The 19,168-nt window shown below is 42.3% G+C and overlaps 1 protein-coding gene across 1 annotated transcript in view; it reads right to left on the bottom strand.

Moving 5' to 3' along the window:
• Positions 1–19,168, bottom strand: part of SPAG17 (sperm associated antigen 17) — a gene marked incomplete at its 5' end in the record, with an annotated part of 228,920 nt that overhangs the window by 170,611 nt on the left and 39,141 nt on the right. Inside the window, one exon of the mRNA XM_082671490.1 lies at positions 2,459–2,590. Within this exon, the coding sequence (XP_082527616.1) occupies positions 2,459–2,590 (132 nt within the window). The remainder of the gene's footprint in view (positions 1–2,458; positions 2,591–19,168) is intronic.

The raw sequence follows: 19,168 nt of genomic DNA, 5'->3' as shown, positions 1-19,168 counted from the left end.
ACCCAACACACCCAAAAATAAATAAATTAATTAATTAATTTAAAAAACAAGTTAAAAAAAAAAACAGAATCAAATATGTAGTATACATTACATTTTTTTCCATTGGGCTAAAAGGACAGGGACGTACTCATATTAGTAGTTTTTGTCCTCACTGCCTCCCTAGTATTTTCTGTAATTACTGCTATGGATATTTTTCAACCATTCATTTTTAAAAATTCAATTCCAAAAATTCAACATAGAAGATACAAAACACTCTGGGTTGTACAGATGTAAACATATAACTAGTATTTGAGAGAAAGCAACCACATATACCTCATGTTGATGTTAAAAAGCCGAAGAGACAGTCACTCCCCTTGCAGGAATCTCAGAATCTCACCCGGGGTTCAGAAAAAGGAGGAAATTGGGTAAAGTCCTCTTTCCTTTTTTTCCATTTTCTAAACCACAGCGTGGTGTCAGTTTTACATACTTTATACTTATTTTGCTTTCTGCTAAACTCCCTGGCTGACAAGCATTAACCTCCGTTGTTCCAAATGACCTGCTGGGCAGTGTTGTTGAAATGAACATAGATTATATCATCCCTCCAACAACTCCCTTAGTCTTGCCTTTACCTAGAATATTTTTCTGGAGAGTTCTCCCTTCCAATCAGTTTTCATCAATTGTTTAGTACTGACTCGTGTGGTTGCAACTCAGAGATTTGGGGCTGGTGTTTCAGGAACCCAATCTAATGAAGGCATCAAATTAGATTATGTAATTGCTGGCTCTTAATTGCTCTAAGAGTCCTCTTATGCACCTATTACTTTTTTATTTTTATAAATCTAAAATTCAACTCCCAATTCCTTAAGACTCTTGAATTTTCAACAAATAAAGATTATTTCCATATCTTCAAAATCTCATAACTGTCTTATTATATTGTTCACATTTCAAAAAAAATGTTGAGCAAAATAACAGTGCAGAAATATCTTTATACTGTTAGTTTTAAAAACGTTTCCTCGGTCGCCAGGATATTCCATTTATTGTTACTTAAAATTTGTTAACTGAAATCTAAAACCTACTCCTATTACAAACAATTACCAAGACTTAAAACAGGTGGCAAACAAGGAAACTGACACTCTTAAAGTGTTATGTATATTTGTAGGTGCTGTGGGAAAGCACAAAGCAAACAGAAGGTGCAAGAATTTTTGCAGGACTTAACAGTCTACTTTTTGTAATTCAGATTCCCATGTGATACTGGAATTTTAAAAAGACAAGAAACCATCTTTCTATACTAGTTTCAAATTTTCCAATTTTTCTTCTGCCAAGTCTTAACGTCCCTGAGTATTTTTTAAGGTACGAATCTCCTGTACACGTTGGAAAGAGCTTCATATAGATGGAAAACTATACCATCAACTGTTTTCAAATAAGTAGAATTTTTCTGGGGACAATATACACCACCCTAGTAAGATGCTAAATGCAGAATCTCTTTGAAAAACATAAAGCCCTATATTACAAATTTAAGGTGGCATTATTATGTTTATCTACAGTTACCCTGTCAAGAGTTCAATTCAAATAGGAAAGCCAGATTTGGGGGGGGGGTCTTAACAAAGGGGAAGTAGGTATTATTGGAACATGTTCACTTTTCTCTTTCTTCTTCCATGACTTGGTTTTGCCTCTCCCACTTAGACGCATAAAGAAATAATTTACTTATACACCCATTTCATGCATACACATGCACACATACACATTACACATGTACATACAGAAGCATTTGGCTTTCCAAAAATATTTCAGCATGATTTGGAAAATAAGAAAAACATCTCTCATTTTGACTAAGGTTAAATAGCAAATGGATTTGAAACTGGCATCACTAAAACTATTTTAAAATATTTTTTCAGATGAAAAATACAAATCTTTGGAAAACTCACAGATTGATTTCCATAGGCAAATTAAATGAAAAGTCTACACATGAAGAAATAAGCAGGTATATAATATAGGAGTAGAAGTAATGGAGCGCTGCTGAAATATTTAGATTATTAAGAAGATGCAGATGTAGCCCATTACTTTAATAGGTACTCCTATTGAATATCATGTAAAATATTTAAAATAGTTAGACCCTGACTTTGTGGGGTTTTCTCACCTTTTTATACTTACTTCTCCGGACTCTGTGTCTCTCCTTTGGTTCCCTAATTTGTTCCTAACATATAAATAGACTACGGTAAAAACAACCTCAGCCATATGCCCTGGGATACTGTCACATTTCTGCATAGGAGAACTTATTTTTAATGGGTTTGTCTTTGAGAAAATGTAATTCCTCCAGCAGCGCTTTGGATAGGCTTTTCCCTAAAAAGTTGAGGCAACAGTTAAATGTGCTACGTAACACTTCGTGGCAGGCTTATGGAGAGAGGAAGTGCCCCAGAGAACCTGGCTGCAGTTCACTCACTCCTTGCCGTCTTTAGAAAACCCACCATCACCCTCCCAGTACCTTCTTCTCCTTTTCCCGTCGCTGTTGGTCCTTCAATTTAACCTGGAGAAGCTGAAATTTCAAGAGTTTCCCTATCAGTGGTAAGGTGAATTTCTCTCCGCTGTCCATAATTGCTTTTGCTGCCATTAAAACCTATGAAGAAACACAAGTATTAGGAAAGTGGCATTTTATAACCTTTGGCATGTCTGTCAGTGATGAAAAGATGAAATGGTATTTTGAGTTTTGTAATATTTGTCTTGCCGCAAAGGTGCCTCATTGCGGGCCAAAAAAATTAGGGAAAAATGCCCCAATGCCATAAAGAGAGGCATTTACCCTCTACTCTAAGTAGACTGGGTTGTCTGAAAATGAACTTTTTCCAATAAGTGCTTCCCATGATGGTGCTAGACTCAGACTCCCAAACGTGGGTGGAGGAAAGACAGGTGGAGCTCTGTGTTAGGATGACCGGTAGGTCAGTTTCATGCTACAGAAAGTCTGTTGTTTGGCAGAGCCAATAGTCCAAACTGTCAAACCGTGACTTCTTACGATGCTATAAATTAAATAGGGTTTTATAAAAATGGAAATGGCTATGTTAGCAGTCTTTCATTTCTTGGTGACCAAATTCAAATGAAAGATAAGAGCTGTTTGACACAGAGGCGCCGAGTGAATGCTGCTCCCCTACTCCTACCCCTTGCAATTTAAGGTTTATCCTGTTGGTATGCAGCCTAATTGGGGTGAAATAAGGTTATTGAGTTTTCTTTGGGTGACGACAGCCACTAGGAACATACAGCTGTATTGTCCAGATGTGTGGCACTGACAGCCTGTTTTATAACTGCACTTTTTACAGCTTGTTTCCTCTAAATTTCACACAACTCTCTAACATCTGGGCCCTTTTCCTTGGAGCCCTATAACCACTTTATTTACTGCAAAAAAATAAAAAATAAAATCATGTAAAATATACCATAAAAAGTTGTTATGTATTTCTCTTTCTTCATGTTGTCTCCCTAATAAAGTTCACCTCAGCTGGAAGCACTGTCACAAAAGTAATCTAGTCAAAGTGTTTTTTGACTTTTGTTTTCAAGCAAGCATCAGATTTATTTATAACCTCGGGATGAATTAGGTGTTACTAAAATGTCCTGACATGTTGCTTTTCTCCCCCCCTTGGTGCAATTACTCCTCCAGGCGCATATGGTGTCAATTTCACAGCCTCCGTCTCAGATAATGATGGCGCACACCGCATCTCATCGGGCTGCGTCTTGTCTGAGGTTCATACAAGCCCTTGGTCAGGGCTTTCCTGACCAATCCGGTTCCTTATGACTTTTCACTTTGCCAAGGGAAATAGCTGAAAGAAAGGGAGATGGCTATTTTGCTTCTAACTGCAGATGGCCCTGTGGATTATCCTATGCCAAAATGTAATCGGACCGCCTCGAGACCACATTGGGGTTTCCTGCATTGCAATGCAGGAGGGGAAAGCCAGGGAAAGGACTCCTTTAAAGCTGCTGTTTCCAAAAACCAAAGGAACAAACCAAATGTCAGAAAGCTTTGCATGTGTCTAAGCAAACACCCTCCATGAAACAGAGCTCTTTGCTTTTTATGGCAGTTCTGCTCCTGCTAACACGATTTAAGAAAAGGGACATGATGGCTGTGATAAGGATACACCTGTGGAATCTCACCACTTAATGATGACCAGACTCAAGAGAGAAGGGAATCCTAAGGGGACGGACAGTCACACATAAAATGAAAGCTGTCCGACTGGGTCCAGCCTCAATGGGTAGATGTATTTGGCTTGAAATGTTATTTTTCAATACCAGCTAAACAGTGTGCCGACTCTCAGGCTTCTCTGTGACATCTGGTTCAAAATATACAGCTTTGAGTTTTGAAGCTCATAGCAGTCTAGGATGGGGCGTTTCCCTGTGATACAAATATAATGACAATGTTGAAGGGAAGTCAACACTGGACTGGGTCTCTTTTCCTGAAGACCTGTGAAAACAGGATATTTACCTATGTCTCGGGTGGTGTGGGTGAAGCCTGCCTGGTGTCACGGTGATGGATGGGATGTCTCCGGAGTTGTTTTCTATCCCCATGTCCCTATTAGGCTACGAATGTTACCTCACTGTGTTAAAATGTACTCAAAGCACAACAAAATGTCCCAAGAGAAAGGTGTTTTGCGGGCCATAAATGTTATTTCCGGTCAATCGAAAACTGTCTGTAGAGAGCTGGGTTTAAAACAAAAATCTGGCACAGCCTCAAAATAAGAATGATACCCTACTGTGAAATGGGGAGATTAGGAATAGCTGGGCACCCATGATCTCATGGACACAGAGCCAGGAAGAGCAGTGGCGGGGCAAGCCCGGAGGATGCTCCCTCCTCCCTGAGCAGCCCAGGGTGACCCAGTCGGAGGCAGACTCAGTGCCGATGCCCACACTCCCGGAGAACGGCACAGCACTGCACGTGGCACTGTTGGCAATGGCAGAAACTGGCATGCTTGTCCTTCCCAGAGGAGGTTGCTCGGAGGAGGTTTGACTCCCAGGCATGCCATTTTCTTTCTGTGCTTCTCCCAAAGGGAACAGTAATGTGAATCCTTAGGATAATTAATGTAAATGAAAGTCTCTGCTGAAAAACATCTTAGACTGAAAATTTTTATGGAATGTGGGTCATCTCCAGGAGAGGCAGAAAAAGAAAAATGTTTATAAGTGAATTTCTACCGAAAAGTCTGTCTTCTCACACCCCATAGTTCACACTTCCAGCCAATCAACAGCCAGTAGTTTGGTCTCAGATGAAAAACAAATCCTTAGAGGGCCTCTGTTTGAAGGATAAGTCTTTGAGGGAAGGAAAAAACATGTGCAGAAGACACAGATTTTAAGGCTTCCCTTCCCTTGCCTTACTCGTATTAACTGAGATAATAATCAAATCTTCAACCTCCCAGCATTGTAAGGGTTACTTGTCCAGTATCTAGTCCATGTGTGTGTGTTTCTGTGTGTCTCTGTGTGTCTGTGTGTCTGTGCATCTGTGTGTCTCTGTGTGTGTCTGTGTGCTGGGGAGGCAAGCCGACAAGGGCAGTAGGTCTTGGGAGGATGAGGGGTACAAGAGAAAAAGGGAGCCGTGAGCTGATCAGGGTTGAGGAGTAATTAGACAAACCCCAAAGTTTCCAGAACTAGGCAGAAAAACAGCCCTAAGTGGGTTAAAACCTAGGTACTCATCAAGCCAAAATACCAAATAAATGAGCCTGGCATGAGTCAGAAACTTAAAAAATGCGTCTTATGGGCAAATGAGACTTATTAAATGGAGAAAAACTGTTCCCAGACAAGGCCTGTACGTGTCTCCTGGACCTATTCAGGCCAGGCCTCGGGGCCTGCCAGGGCTGGGGGGACATCCAGGCCAAGCTACCCGAGGTGCTTGGTTCTGGGAAAGACTGGTGTAGGAGGAAATTTAGAGTCCAAGAGTGCAGCTGAGGCAGGAAGACACGATTGTAAGGATCTTATTTTGAGGGTGGATGCCCTTTGTCTGTTAGGAAGTTTGTGATTCTGAGCACACTAAGAAATAAAAACATTTCTCTCTTTATCACTGACCTAATTCAAAGACGTATGTCTTATTTACTACCTAATGATCTGATCCAACAAAAATACACCAAATGAGCCAAATTCTTTCCTTGCCTGGGGATCAGGTCCCCCCACAGACACTAGTGGCCTCCCTTCCCGTCTTCCATCCTCTCTGTGGATCCTCCCCACATTAGTAGTAAGCACGGCATCGGTTGGGACAAACACTTAGAACTGCTCCACAGATTCCCATGAAAACAAAATGTATGTGTGTGCACAAATGCATGTATACATACAGACATAGAAACACATATGCATACATATATGTATGTGTATACATGATACATAAATAGATAGATGATAGATAGATAGATATAGATAGATAGATAGATAGGACTTCCATGAGGTCTGCAGGTCTGCTGCCAGGCTTCCCTGGTGTGCTTACAACAAGGCACAAGGGACAGCTTGACTTAAGTTGCTGAACTTGCTGCATGTTCAATCCAGGTGAGTTCTGAGGAAGGGTAAAGATTTTGGATCTGCATTTCTCTTGCCTGGAACAAACCAGGGAAAAGAGGTGGTGGAGGAGAGGGAAAGGTGTGGTTATGTGGGGCAGAGAAGGGAAGGATGAAGGGAGAGGGATGGGATGAGGAAAGGCTTTTCCTCCAGGGACTCCAAATATAGTCACCATTTTTTCCTAAAAGTCTTTTGGTTTCAGGGCCCTGCTTGAGGGTCCATGGTATTTGTTATAGTAGCCGCAAAAATGCATAAGATATGATTTCACGTTTAACCCATTATTCTTGGGTCAATGACTTAGGATTGGTTTGGATATATAAAGACCTCAGCAAATAGGAGCAGAATCCGTAAACTTGGCTCAGTCCAAACTAGCCCAGGGCGGAGCAAACAGGTTTTTGACATGCAGATCTAATTCGCTTTGTTTCTTCGTTCGTTCATTCATTCATTCATTCATTTGGTACCACATTCTTTTGTTTCTCTCATTTCCTTAATATATGACCAAGTGCAATAGTTCCTCATCATGGTAAAAAGTGCAAGCAGTACCAGAAGGACGTACAGTGAAAAGAAAATGCTTCCCCAATCTCCTGCATTCCATTAACCAATTCTTGTGTATCCTTATGTAATTTCCTATGCATATATAGACATATACTTATATCTTTTTATATTTTAATACAAATAGTATCACACTTTCATATTGTCAAGTGGTTTGTGTTTTTACATCCAAAGTTATCGAGGACACCTCTGTGTGAGAGAAGAGACCATTTATTACTCATAGCCCAAAAGTAGCTGTGTATGTGTCTTCATGTATAAATAGTCTTTGCATAAATGTAATTATGAATGTTAATAGAATTCAGGCCAATCTCAAGGTAAAAACGAGTGTATAACATTATATTTGGGTTTCTTGAAATTATATTCTAAAACTAAGCATTAAAGTATGCCCAAATAAATATGTTTTTTAAAAAAAGTTATCTAGGACAGCTTTCTGTGCAGACACGTATTGCTTACACATGTATTTTTAAATTATTAGCATAACCTCCTATTGTAGGGGTGTTTGGTCATTTATTTATAACCAGTTTCTTATTGATGGACACTTAGGTAATTTCAGGGTTTTTTCCTACTAAGTGCATGTGTATTTTAAATATTTATTGATACTTCCAAATTGACATTTGAAAAGTTAGCAGCATTTTTATTTCCACCACCACTATACGAAAGGGTCTGTGTCCCCCACTGCCTGCATTAACGCTGGATATTCTCCAACTTTTCTTTGTCTATATCATTGCTGACAGATCTTCCTGTGATCATGGAAGTGTTCTTTACCTGTACTGCACAAAAGAGTAGCCACCAGCCACTCGTGGTTATTGAGCACTTGAATATTGCTAGTGTGACTGAGGAATTGAAGTTTTAATTTTATTTTTTAATGGATTAAATTAAAACGTAAATAGCCACATGTAACTAGTGGCTCCGGTTTTGGTCAGAACATGTCTGTGTGATAGTGAAAAGTGATTCAGTCTTTTATTTATATATATATATATATATAAATAAAAGACTGAATCACTCTGCTGTATACCTGAAACTAACACAATACTGTAAATCAACTATACTTCAATATATAAAATAAAATAATGGGGCTTCCCTGGTGGCGCAGTGGTTGAGAGTCCGCCTGCCGATGCAGGGGATGTGGGTTCGTGCCCTGGTCCGGGAGGATCCCACATGCCGCGGAGCGGCTGGGCCCGTGAGCCATGGCCGCTGAGCCTGCACGTCGGGAGCCTGTGCTCCGCAACGGGAGAGGCCACAACAGTGAGAGGCCCGCACACCGCAGCAATAAATAAATAAATAAATAAATAAATAAAATAATGTTTGTTTAATCATCCCATCACTTTGTCCCTTAGATTTTATGCCAAAACTGAAAGGAAAGATATCCTATTTGGCACCATCCTTGGCAAAGTTTATTAATGTAGGAAATGCTTACATGCCTTATAAAATAGTAGTGGTGCACTCAGATATTACACAGTGAAAGGTAATGGAAATCTGTGACTTCCAGGCTAAGACATTTTTTCCTGGTCATTTAAGAAATGTGCCCTTGTACAGGTGAGGATAAACAAGGCTGGTCCAAGGCAAAATTCAGAAAGACACAGAGCGCCTTTTTGCTTTCTAAATCCCTCCTGCTGCTAAAACAGAAAAGATTTAACTTGGTAACTCACTTTGAATGAATTTTACTCATACCAGTGACTAAGCTGTATTATAAAATTTTATCCCTTATTTATAGAATGAAAGGGACTAGCAACTGATGATAGAATTTCAAGCAAGAAGTAACAGATGTGGCATTTGAGAATTTAGGATGGGAGGTAGCTATTCTCTCTAACCCGAAAGCTTGCAATGCCTAAGGCTGGCTCTGAAGATAAATATGGTTTCACCTTTGTGGCACTGGGAGGCTGCAGTGTGACAGCAGTCTTGCGGCCATGACTAGTTTCCCATGCATCCACCCTCAAGTTTCACTGCCTGAAGTTGCTCTTATACACCAGGGCTAGGTCATTCAGAGGAAGGGCTCTGAAGAGAAAATGGAAATACCCTTCAGATTACGGTCAAAGGAGAAGCATCAGAGAGGGTGAGTGGGTAGGTGGGGCAGAAAACCGGTGAGACAGCAGCTCTGTATTGAGGGAGGAGTAAAGGCAAAGGAAGATGCTCTGGGGAGTAAGACCTGAGACTTGTCTGTGTGTGACTGTGTCCAAGTGTGTGTGGATATGTGGTGTGTGACTGTGTGTGACCACGAGACTGTGCACAGACTTGTGGGTCTGTGTGCATGCATGTGCCTGCATGTGCATGTCTGCACAAAAGTATGTGTGTTTTGGTAGCTGCCTTTGGGGATGATTACGATTATTAAAAGATACTCAGTTTCTCAAAACATTGGCAAAACTGAGATTGCAGCTACTGAAGAATTAATAAAAAGAGAAGAATACTAATATTTTTGATTGACACCTTAAAAGTAATACTGCTGTTTACCATTTTTAGCTAATTATTCTGCAGAACACAAGTGCTTATGTTTATCATTAAACACATGTCAGATTAAATATGTATAATTTATTCATCAAAGTAAACTAACTATATAGGCCATCTTCAAAGTTTGTTGCTTATGCACTTTGCTTTTGTCTTATATATGCTATATTTGCTTATAAAATGACAAAGTCAGAGAAAGTATTGCCCCAGTGTGTGTGTGTGTGTGTGTGTGTGTGTATGTGTGTGTTTTTCACAGTTTTCAATGTTTAGAGTCAAGGGCTGCTTTAGATGGGACTGATTCTGCATATTTGATGAAAAGGATGGATGAGCAGGTGATTTCAAGTGACTGAAAAGGGCCACTTAAATGGAGATGCCCTCATAGGAAAAGATTCCTGTTGGGAATTCTGGTGTCCTCTGGTACAAGGGATGATGACCCAGCTGCTGAAGCCGTACCTACTCACGGGCAGCATAAGGCAGAAGCACAGGCTGCGTTTGTATTCCAGTCTTCTCAAATACCACTGGGTGGCCTTGGGAAAGTTATCAACTCCTTTAAACTTCAGCTTTTTAAGCTACAGCAGGGTTTCTCAACAGTGGTACTATTGACATTTTGAGCCAGCTAATTCTTTATTGCAGGAGGTTTTTGCATGCACTAGAGGATGTTTTTAGCACATCCCTGGCTACCCCACTGTGACAACCAAAGGTATCTCCAGACATTGCCAAATTTCCCTGGGAGACAAAACTGTCCCTGGCTGAGAAAAACTGATGTACAGAAAGAGAATATGAATAGTGCTGATCTCACAAGACTGTATCAAGCACTGCATGAAGAAACACATAAAAAGACTTAGCATGGTGAATGATCTATGCACAGTAAACCCTCACTAAAGTGAGCTCTTACTGTTGCTATGCTTACATCCAGGGCAGGACTGGAATTCTTACATCCAGGGCAGGATTGGAATTCTTACATCCAGGGCAGGATTGGAATTCTTGAAGACCTTTCAGCTCAGGTTGGGGGAAAGAAAAAAGTAACGGAGAGATGTGCATTTGGGCAGGCAGAAGGGGAACCTTAATTTATTATCAGCTGGTGGTAACCTGGTTTTTCCCTTCATTTAACCCTTTCTCTGCTCTGACAAGGACAGATCAAGACGCATTTAGGGAAAGCAGAGATAAAAAGAAAAGGTGTAAAACAGATCCTGTTATGGTGCAGTGCATTCTGGGAGGGGGAGAGGAGGAAGTCCGTTATTCTTAATTTCTTCTAAAATGAGACAGAGTAATGATCTGAGTGTTCTACAACTCCTCAGCCTCCCTTCCTGTTCCCTCCACTCTCTTCCCTCCTTCATTCCTCCTGCATTTACTGGGTGCCAACTACACTGCAGTCATTGCGTTGCTTGATCCTTTCTGTGTCTAGTCTATCCAGTTCACATTCTTTAAGTAATGAATAATTTCCAATGAGGCATAATTGGAAACACAGCTGGAAGGAGCAGGGTAGCAGCGAGAGAAGGCAATGGAGAGAGACAAGAGGAAAGAAAAAGAATAGGAACGACTGCAACATGTTTTCTCACTTTGAGCAGAGGAAAAGAAAATAATCAAGCAATATGAAGCTGTCCCTACATAAATTTCAAGGTGACAGAAGATCTGGGTTCCGTGTAGGTCATCCTGTCTGTCTAACGCAAATGGAACGTTATGAAAGGGCTCAGACCACAGCTTGGTGAGAAGTTCATAATGATGATAAATACCCCTAGCAGGTGACTCCTGGATCATTTTCAGCTGTCCATAATTAAACTGGTATCCATCTCTCGACAGTGTCAGGGCTGTGAAATAATTCCAGTCATTGGACCCCTTACATCTGGGCTGAAATGAAATAATATTTGGCAGTAACAAGGAGTCACTGAAACTAAATAAACAACCCCTTTCAAGACTATATAAAAGTCGGTAACATAATAACATTTGACAGGGATTAAGACCTCTTTGGGGCCGTAAGGAAGTTTCAGAAGCAGCAATAACAAATACATAGAAGGTAGAACAGATCTATGCTTTAACAGACATGTATAATTTGAAATGTGATGAATTTCCCAAGGGAGAGGTGCATTTTGAACATCTAGTATGCTCGTGTCAAAAAGCACAGGACTTATCTTAGAAACGTTTGTCGGACTTATTCTTCCAAAGAAGGAAAAAGCAAAGCTTTCCTTTTTCTTTTTTAATTTAAATTTATTTATTTTTTATTTATTTGTTTTTGGCTGCATTGGGCCTTTGTTGCTGTGCGCGGGCTTTCTCTAGTTGTGCGAGCGGGGGCTACTCTTCGTTGCGGTGCGTGGGCTTCTCATTGCCGTGGCTTCTCTTGTTGCAGAGCACGGGCTCTAGATGCGCGGGCTTCAGGACTTGTGGTGGGCACGCTCAGTAGTTGAGACTCGTGGGCTCAAGAGCAGAGGCTCAGTAGTTGTGGCACACAGGCTTAGTTGCTCCATGGAATGTGGGATCTTCCTGGACCAGGGATCGAACCCATGTTCCCTGCACTGGCAGGCGGATTCTTAACCACTGCGCCAACAGAGAAGTCCCTAAAGCTTTCCTTTTTTAAGTAGCGTTTGGGTTTTTGTATACCCACAAAATAAAGGCACATGAAGCTGAATGTGATAATATGGGAAAGGATGATATAGGAAGTTCAGATATATATTAGCTTTAGGTGTATATGAGTAGCATATGATTCTATTATCATAATCCTTTTTTTATTTTAGATCAAGGTCTTTTCCTCAGTCCCAAGATGCCCCCACCCTCTGAAGTCATTCTTGGTTCTTTCAGCTTGTCATGAAAGCTACAACTGAACAACCCTACGACTTTTTTGAATCTTCCCTAAGGGAGCTGGCTCTCTTGTTTCGGAATTATTTGTGTGCAGGGTTTGTAATCTCTAGGAGCTTGGAAAGGCTGATCCTGATGTGATTCATCTGTCTCCAACCCCGCATAGAATCGATGCATATGTCATTCAATAAATTTAAAATAGCTTTTGGAGTTATTTCTTGTTTGACTTGAAGTTGGGTGTTTTCCAATATTCATAGCTACCATCACCAAGGTCTAGGAGTAGACTGCAAGTAGCAGTAGGTTCTCAGGCTAAATAAGTAACACATAAGCGGCTACATAGCACACACTATGTGCCAGATAAGGACTGTTCCAACAGTGGCACTAAAATAATCTAAGGATTGCACTTTAGGTAGTCTACCTCATTTAACTCTCACCTTCCCTCCGAGGTAGAGACTCATCACCCCATTTTATAGATGAAGAAACTGAGGCCTGGTGATCACAAGTAAGTAGTAGCTGTGGGAGCTGAACTCAGGCCACCTAGTTCCAAGGTCCTGCTCTGCATCACCATGTTTGGTGGCCTCACAGAAGCCTTTTCACCCCTGAAATGGAGCTACCAGGCTCCCATCTAGTATCGCAGCCCCTCCCCAGTCTCTATACCCAGTCCCTATCTTAGCTGGAGGGATGTAGAGCTTTTTAGCTTTTTTTTTTTTTTTTTTTTAACGTTTAAATACTCTTGACTCTCTTACTAGTTTTGTCTTTACCTGGTGCCTCCACTCTAGAGAGCTGGGCTGCTTTCTTTTCCTGAGACCCCTCAGATCCTAAAATAGCTCTGAAAGGTGGCAGAAGGTGCCACTTTGGCATAAGGATTATTCTGAACTAAAGGCACTTGAAAAACGGCAGATGCAAGAAGGGCATTCTAATCTCCCTTTTTCTTCACGAAAACAGGAGATCAAAGCTTCCATGTGAAAGATGCCCTCCCTATACCAGAAGGAAATTAACATCATCGTCACCGAGGACCAGAAGTTGACAGAGAATTCTATACACGAAGACCTTGCCAAAATAATTCTTAACTTCTTTTAGCCTCCCCACATAGTCTACCTACTTTTTCACACTGCCTCTCTCTGTTCAACCCAATATAAAGGCCCATAGTTCTTGCCATTTCTTTGGGAGTGGGGCTTCATTTCCTTACGAGGGCTCCTGTGTCAGGTAAAACGTATGCAAATTTACATGCTTTTCTCCTGTCCATCTGTCCAATGTCAGTTTAATTCTTGGACCCAGCCGAGAAGAAGCCTCAAAGGGTAAAGGTAAAAAGTTACCTCCCCTGTACTTCATCTGTCTCTTGTCCCCAGGCCTGAATCATGTCTTAGAAACTCAGGCTGGCATCCACCTTCCTTTCCTAGTCGTCTTCTCCTTCGATCCTAGACCATTCCCCTAAAATCCTGCCTCAGTCTGAGTCCAGTGACTGATACTTGCTAGTCACTGACTGGCCTAGATATCTGAGTACGGCTGGTCCCTGAACTTCCTGCACCCCAATGCCAGACCACTAGATGAGTCATTTGCCATTTAGTTAGATTCCACGTTCCACTTCCTAGACTGGAAGTTGCTGGGTGCCCACCCACGCCTTCCTTCCTTTCTGGGAGAATCTGACATTTTTTAGGCGTTCACCCCTCTCCCAATTGGCTCGTGTGCCTCTGAGGACTCGCAGCTCCAGGGGTGGATCCCTTTGCACTAGAAATAATCCTAACCTCCCTGGTCCAGGATTGGTTCAGGATGAGCCTGTGACCTAGTTCAGGCCAGTGGGATGTGAGGAGTGGTCTCCTGGGGTTGCTGGATCCCATATCCTCAGTCCTGATGCTTTCGGAAGAGGCTGCAGCCATCCCACCACCATAGGAAGCTGGAGCCGTCACACGGAGGAAGGGTCGTTCCTCACAGATGCAGGAAGTGGGGCTGGAGCCTGTGGGCTAAGCTGACCCCAAAACCTGTCTAGACTTCTAGTTATACAAGCCAGTACACTCCCTTTTGTTTAAGCCAGTTTTAATCTTCTTCTTGTGAATTTAGAAGTAAGGTGACCAAGCTGGTACTGATACGGTGAGATGCATGCCTTCAAACCACAAGAAACTTTTTTTTAAAAAACAGTGATTATGTGTCTTTCAGGTCAGCAGCACTAGCATCACCTGGGACCTTGTTAGTTATGCGAATTCTTGGGCTCGGCCCAGACCTGCTGCATCTGAGGCTCTGGGGGTGGGCCCAGCAGTCTGTGGTTTAACCTGATGTTTAACCTGATGTACTCAGGTTTGAGAGCCACTGCTTTCTGGTTTCTTTGGTGGCCTTTCACACTAACATATTTAACTCACATATTATCAGCACCCCTGAGTCCCTTGTTCTTAGTAATGTGCATCTATATTGCTTAATTTTTTGTATCTATCTTTCTAAAATATAGAGTTACCAAGCTGCTCATTTCAGAGGACAGCCTGGAGTGGGATTTCTGCTAATGTCCTGCTGGGCAAAGAATGTATTCAGCGTGTCAACTCTCTCCTCTTTCCCCCTCAAAACTCTACTCCTTCACAATTAAAAAAAAGCTGTAGTGTTTCTCTAGCTTGGTTGTGGACAGTATTCTTCAAGGCTATTGCTGCCTCCTAACTTTCAATCTATTCCAAACCTGTCACATATAGAGGCTTGTTTTCTAAGTTTCCCGTGTCCTCTCCTAATCTCTTGGACTCATGGAGGAAGCATACAGGGTATTGATGTCTCCTGGCTGGCTACTGGGAGAGCCCTTTGTGAGCAGACGGATGCTGCCTAGTTTCCCATAAGTGTTTCTCTGTGTGCCCTGTGGACCACCTGCCCCATAATCCCTGGGACCCTAGTTAAAGACACAGATTACCTGGGATCTACCCCCAGAACCACCAAATCAATCTCTGGAGGTGAGGTTCTAGGAGCATAAAGTTTCAACAAGCATTCTAGAGATTCTTAAATACCCTTGAGTTTAAGAACTGGGGCAAAGGTCATTTACATATTGACCCTAGGATGACTAACCGAGTGTTTTCCCAGGGCTTGGTACTTTCAGTGCTAAAACTGAAAGTCCCTGGCATCCAGGACAGTTGGTCACCCTAAGATAGCAAGTTCTCAAGGCGAACCATTTTGAGACTGTCAGAGCTAAGGGGATAGTGTCATTAGTCTGACTTTATCCCTTGCTTTGCTTTCCCCAGTCTTTCTAGCCCATAGAAGAGGGGTGTATTCCAGAAACTGAGAGTGACTGAAAGCACTCGAGGGGTGTGGGTGGGGCCAAGAGTGGCAGGTGGGGGGACGGGGAGGGGAGAGAATTAGGGGAAACTTGACATTGAAGAAGTAAGCAGGGGTGAGGCCACCAGCTGCTCAAATAACATACTAAAGGAATATGGATTTTATCTTGAAAGTGATAAGGAGACACAGAGTTTTAAGCAGGTTAGAGACATGATCAGATGTATAGAGGTCTCCTTCTGAGTCCTGGCATTTCATATATCTTCAGTGACTGTTCTTATGCAGCAAAACCCCCAGGCTTTCTTAGATGTCTTGGTAACCAAAACCCTTGAATGTGTATTTCAGGGCTTACACTCTGTACCCTGCCCCTCCAGCTTTGTTGACGGTCATTTGCTCCTAGCGCTAGAGGCATATATGTTGATCAGAGGCATTCTGATTTGCTCAGAGGCTATAGACAAAGAAGTGGGCAGGCAGACAGTAGTACCATCTGCCTTGAAGAGCAGGGGAATGAGCAAAGCATGAACATTTTCTGGCCCTTCTCTGATCACTGTTACTTTGGCAGAACTCAACAGATTGGAGAATGTAAATATCCTAAAGGCACCGGCCTTCAATGGTACTTCTGTTTCTCCAGCTCTGAGAACAGTGCCTGGCACAAGTGCTCAAAAGTGAAAGAAGGGATGGATGGATGAACACTGGGCCATGGAGAATGGGAGGAGGAGAATAAGTGGGGCCATTGTCCTGTTCTGGGTGGTGGCGAGGGGGAGCCAGAGTGCAGATGGAGAGTTCACCTTTGGGGAGGATGGCCGCTCTCCCGGGCCCCGTGAGCAGCATGCGGACATAGGTGTGGCTGCGTCTCTCCAAGTGCAGGCTTGGGAGTGCCTGGATGCTTGTTGAGAAGGTGTGTTCCTGGACTTTCCTGAAGACACCCCCGATCCCCGTCACTGTGGCTGGGATCTCGCACAGGCATTTTTTTTTTTTTTTTTTTTTTTTTTTTTGCGGTACGCGGGCCTCTCACCGCTGTGGCCTCTCCCGTTGCGGAGCACAGGCTCCAGACGCGCAGGCTCAGCGGCCATGGCTCACGGGCCCAGCCGCTCCGCGGCACGTGGGATCCTCCCGGACCGGGGCACGAACCCGCGTCCCCTGCATCGGCAGGTGGACTCCCAACCACTGCGCCACCGGGGAAGCCCTCGCACAGGCATTTTTAAATGAGCTCTGCAGGTGATTTGGAGGCTTGCCACTTTGAGGACCACTGACACAAAGAGGCAAGAAGAGGTTTAGCAATCGGAAGGGCTCACACCAAAGGCCTTCCTGCAACAACCCTTCCCAGATTCCCCTGTCTGAGACAATTCTCCCTGGTCCCGCTCCCTGGCCCTTGTGCATATTTCCATCCAGTCCCCTCCTGCAGGTGCGCCTGTATTAGCAGCCTTGAATGTGTGTCCTTCTCCTGCAGGGCACCTGGAGCTTGGCAGGGCCCCCAATGATGGCTCTTCCTTTTCGTAACCCTCATAGCATCTAAAATCTGCTTTAAATCAAAGCAAATATTCCTCATTCTGAATTTAGACAACAGTGGTTCCCCTCCCATTATCACAAGAAATCCGAAAACAAAATTACATAATCATTTCGCTTTCATGAATTCCGTAATCACAAAACACAGCCAATAAAAATATGATTAAATGTTTAACCTTACAATTTTTGCTTATCAAATTGACTAAGATAAAAAATAGCATGTTGAAGAGGGTGTGGTTAAATTGGAACTGTTAGAAGGAATGTAAATTGGCACAAATTATCTCGAATGCATTTTGACAATGTATGTCCAGAGCTTTACAAAGATTTATATACTTTGACTCAGTAATTACACTTCTTGAAATTTTTCATAAGGAAACAATCAAGGTCCTCACTATTGGTAAACAGTCTAAATTTAGCAAAAGGGGGAGTGGTTAAGTGAATTATTGAATAGAGACATGCGTTCTATTATATAGACACTGTATATGGATTTAGAAAAAGGCTAATGTCATAATATATGAAAAGGATATGATAGAAAGTATATACAGTTCCTATTTTTCAAAAAGAAGCATGCACCTCTGAATGGTGGGATAGTCTACAGATATGTAGGCGCCTAATACTACATGGGCTATGCTCTTTCTACATTTCCCAAATTTTCTACAATTAACTTGTACTGTATTGCTTTTTTAATAAAACAGCTAATAAATGAAATATACAATGTAAATGCTATACAGCAATGGACTGTTATTAATAGTGCCACCCTTCCATCCTCCTGCAGAATTTTTCCTGCACGCTGATTCTAATATCTTCACCTCTCATATTACTTTCCAGCTCAGAATTCCTCAACGGATCCCATACCGAAAGGATAAAGTGTTCACTCCTTAGCAGGGCACACCAAGCCCTTTACGACCTAGTCTTGGCACACTTGTCTGGTCTCGTTCCTAGCTGCTCCTTCCACTATCCCTCCTATCCTTCAGGGATGCCCATTATTTGGAATTTCTTGGTTATGCCGTGCTGTCTATGTCTGCCTGATTTTGCCTGGGCTGATTCCTCTGCCTAGAATTCCCCCTCCTCCTTCCTTACTTCATAAATTCCCCATTCAGCTTTCTAGCCATTTTCCTAAAACCTTTCCCTCAAAACTTTAGAAAGATTTAGGCATTGCTCTGTGCATTCAATGTACCCTTAACAACTTTGTTGTTATCATATGGTAATAAACTGCTCATTTCCATATCTGTCTTTTAGGTTGAAGGCTAGAATTAACTTTATGATGGGCACGTGGTAAACAACCAGTACAATACATGCTGAATGAAAGAATCAGCACACAAATCACAAAGCCCTTCACAAACATCGTGCAGGCTGTCCCTTGTAAAAGGGTACCCTGTGACGGCCAGTGTGGCTGACATCCAGCCAGCCCTCCTCTTGCGAAGCCAGTGTGCTCAGAGGCTGGGAAAACGCTTGGCACTAATTCACTAATTGAGAAAGTGACTGGTGTCAGGGGAAGTGCCTGATGTGCCAGAGACTCATTCCACAGACCCATTGCACAAACATTTATCGTGTCCAGCCAAAGTGCGAAAATCAGTGGATTCGGTCTCCAAATGCACCCCTGGGCATGAGCAAGAGTATCAACCAAGAGGGGGGGGAAATATTACAACCCCTGATTACATTTGCCTTTATTTTGTCCTTTTTAATTCTTAATTTTGAGGATGTTCTATGATGTTTGTAATATGTTCATATACACACACACAATGTACACGGAACAAACGCTCTATTTTTTTTTTTTTTGAACTGATGGGATATGTGATCAAAATAACTTGGGATTGCTAGCCTAGAGCGCTGGGGTTTTAGTGATGAATAACACATGTCCTCTAATGCTCATGCCGTTCACTACAAAGTAGCGGGAGGCAGATACAAACAAACAACCACAATATAACACAGCAAGATGAACTTTGCCTGCGGGAATCCAAGAAGATTTCACAAAAGAGATGACACTTGAACAGGGTTATTTGGCTGCTAAATGGGAACGTTTAAGTCTACATTTTACATAATTCTATTTAACTCGGTGCACTTTGCACTTACTGAGGAAGGAGCATAAAGTGAATGGAGCGCAAAATGGCTAAAAAGGGATGAGCCAGAGCTGCTCCAAAACTGTGGCTTCATCACC

The sequence above is a fragment of the Grampus griseus genome (assembly GCF_964374135.1).
Source record: "Grampus griseus genome assembly, chromosome: 1".
NCBI classification, from domain to species: Eukaryota; Metazoa; Chordata; class Mammalia; order Artiodactyla; family Delphinidae; genus Grampus; species Grampus griseus.
Note: the sequence above shows the minus strand (reverse complement) of the source record. Positions and strands in the feature narration are given on the sequence as shown.